Below are 3,157 nucleotides of genomic sequence, written 5' to 3'. Positions count from 1 at the left end.
CAGAACTTTCTGCGAGCCCAGCTGCGTCAACTTTGAACTTCCCTACTTACGCGATGCGCTTCTAATGCTCCAGTAAAAATGACCGAAACGTCAGCGTTGTGTCTACGTGCATGGTCTGCGGAGTAGAGTTTTTGGGAGAGTAGGGTGTGCGACAAAAGGCCCGTTTTCAGCGGGTCCTTTCGTGGTGAGATGATGAGGAGCGAAAGCTAATAGTAAGGACAACTAGGTAGTCGCGCGCACATAGCAGTATATGTATAGGGTTAAAGGAACGACGACTATCCACAACAAGCTTCATGCAATGTGTGCACACATTGCAAAGTATTTGTAGAATATCGAAGTCTTTTCCCGAGCACGCGTCGATGCAGCAAGTAATTCATTACGCCACAACCCGAGAATACCTGGTCGAACGATCCAGCTGAGGTACAGCGACGAAGTGTTTCTAGAACGAAACATCCCGAATGCGGGCTGAATGCGTGGACAATTCATCACGACAATCATTTATGTATGGCAACAAAGGTTAGTACAATCACACGAGGGGAGTAAAACACAGGATCTAGCAGGGAGACAGTCCCCAGTGATTATAACCGATTGGCGGACAGAGCGCACCAGACAGAGAACGCAAAATCTACCCTTCCGTGTTGACCCACTCAAAATACCCGCGAGGAAAAGTGCGCGACTCGTGATCAGTCCGGTCCCCAGGACGGACTCTCCAAGTATCCAGCGTATTACGCATCAATAGGATGACCCCGCCTGCGTCCATAAGCGATCCCTTCAGTGCCTCATTGAAATCGCCCATCTCCCTGATTCTGCGCATGCATTCCCCCGATACGCGTCTCATCTCCTCGATATACAGCTTCTGCGTCGGCAACATTTGATGGTCGGAAAGTAATCCATGCTCGCTTTTGCATGAATACTTGTGTGTTGACCAGGCGGCAACCTGGCAGGTAGCGCTGCAGTAGAACGTCTAAATGCACGCCGATCGATCAGTGATACAGTGTCTCTAAACACGGTACGAGATTCCACGACTTACTCGTCTGCACTGGCCACAGCATTTGAGCTTGACTCCAGCTACATCCTCAACTTGACCGCAGCCAACGCCTTGGCAGTACTTGAAAAGAGGCCCTCCGTCAACGCCGACCTTGGCTTCTCTCTCAATCTCCACTCGTTTTGCACCAGCACTCGTGGAGGCAATGTATTTATCAACTGCAGCATTCCAAGTATCCATAAGATCTTGACGCCTCGCCCGCGGAGAGGTATCTCCAAACGGCCTGTAATACTATCAGCCAGTTAAAACGCGCTTGGAAGACCATTCGTACAATGCGATAAATTGAAGGTCTCGAGCGGCAAACAAAAACGCGGGACTGCCGCGCCCGGTACGTATTAGGTCATTGAGTATGTTCATCTTCTGTCGAAGGCAAGCCAGCCCCAACTCCGCGTCGAGTGCACGGTCCTGGTCCGTCGATTTTTTCATAAAATCGACAAAATCGCTGAATGTATCAAGGAGATCTGGGTCGATACTAAACCCGGAGGTCCGTATCGAGGTTCTGGATAAGAGATATTGCTCAGAGGCCTGCCACTCCTCCGTGATATTGATGCTTCGTTTGGCGCAGCATTTTGCATATGTTTTATTTGTTCCGCATCTGCACAGATAGTAAGAAGGATATGGTTGCGGTCCGGCAGCATGACAATCTGCAAGCAACTTTCCGGACCAGCATGGACAGGGCTGAGGAGGTCGTTTAGAAGAGGCCTTGGTACGAACCAGAACATGGTATTTCCGTAAGTCTGAAGAGTCAGGGAAGTTCTGCTTCAGCTGAGAGGATGTCAAGATGGATGGATCGGCGCCGTGCTGCAAGAGACACTCGATGAGGTCAAAATTCTTCGCCCTGCAAGCTAGTACGAGGGGAGTTTCACCGCCGGAGTTGCAGGCCTGGACATCAGCACGTTGCTCGATCAGAAGGATTGCAATACGCGTGAGGCGCCATAAGAAATTCGGCATAGATAATGCAGGAGTCGAATAGAGAATAAAGTCTTCTGGCGGTAACCTTCCGATGAGAGCTACGTTATGTGCAATCTGTGTACAAACGGTGGAAAGGGGAGTAGATCCAGCCTGATCCCGATAGTTAACTCCAACCCCCAAACGGATGGCCTCGTACGCAAGGTGGAGATCGGCACGAGTAGCGGCCCAATGGAGCCATGTTTTCTTATCATCTGCACTGAACGTGCGATCCAACATGGTTGCTACGCGAGAAAATGCCACAGGGTCAATACCCAAAGTCTCGACAGTCCGAGAATCGGCGGGATCCACAACTGCGACCTCGGGCGAAGTGCCATGGCCTAGAACAGCTATGCGATATGGTGCGAACTGTTCTGTGAAGATGATAGAGTTATCGGCTAGCGTTCGCGGGTCTGCTCGCAATTTTTGGAGCAGGGATTTGGGCAAGGTGGGATGTACAATGGCGGTTCCGTCTGCTTGTAAGGGCATGATGGCGGACGGGAAGAGAGGATAACTTGAGGGTCACCCAGAACAGCTAGTATTTGTGCAAACGCAAGTGTGCGGAGCTTTAATGACCCAACGTGGAGAAGCGTAGTCAGGAAGCATACTGCACTCATATAGAATCGACGCACCGTTCAAAAAAGGTATCATTTGATTTGTGCACATGGCGCACTACATTCTTGGTCAACGAATTGCTTATATCTGCATGTTCGAGCAGCGCCGTACGTGACTACGAACGGGATTCAATTTCCATAGCCTGAATAGAGTTAGCTGTCGGGAACTGTTCAGATTCTAGACATACAGAGCTTGTTAGAAGACACTAAAACATGGCACACATCTCTGCCGATATCGATTTAGTTCGCATCATTGTCAACATGGCAGAGGATGTGGTATTAGGGATCACCCTAGCATCTGCTCAATCGTACAAGTTTCCCCACGCGAACGCACTGGAGGTCAAAAGACAGCTATACAATACCATGTTAAAGCGATACACAAGTGCGCGGAAGCCACATCATAATTTATGAATCATCGAATTCCGCCATATCAATGCCGTAGAAGAGGTGCTATCAAGAAATGTGAGTCAGCATCAGCAGCGCATGCAAGGAGAGCACATTTTCGCCCACCTTGTACAAACTCATCACCTTCACGACCCACGCCTCCAGG

General features: G+C 49.8%; 1 protein-coding gene across 1 annotated transcript; it reads right to left on the bottom strand.

Moving 5' to 3' along the window:
• Positions 1 to 625: 625 nt before the first annotated feature.
• On the bottom strand, positions 626 to 2,482 carry FIBRA_06436 (uncharacterized protein; the record flags this gene model as incomplete). Its single annotated transcript, XM_012328160.1, has 3 exons — positions 626 to 964; positions 1,031 to 1,268; positions 1,317 to 2,482. 3 exons carry the CDS (start codon positions 2,480 to 2,482, stop codon positions 626 to 628), a joined length of 1,743 nt encoding a protein of 580 aa, XP_012183550.1.
• Between the last annotated feature and the right edge of the window lie 675 nt (positions 2,483 to 3,157).

This window comes from Fibroporia radiculosa, assembly GCF_000313525.1.
Source record: "Fibroporia radiculosa TFFH 294 genomic supercontigs, scaffold6826, whole genome shotgun sequence".
NCBI classification, from domain to species: domain Eukaryota; kingdom Fungi; phylum Basidiomycota; class Agaricomycetes; order Polyporales; family Fibroporiaceae; genus Fibroporia; species Fibroporia radiculosa.
This window is presented reverse-complemented; position numbering and strand designations above follow the sequence as displayed.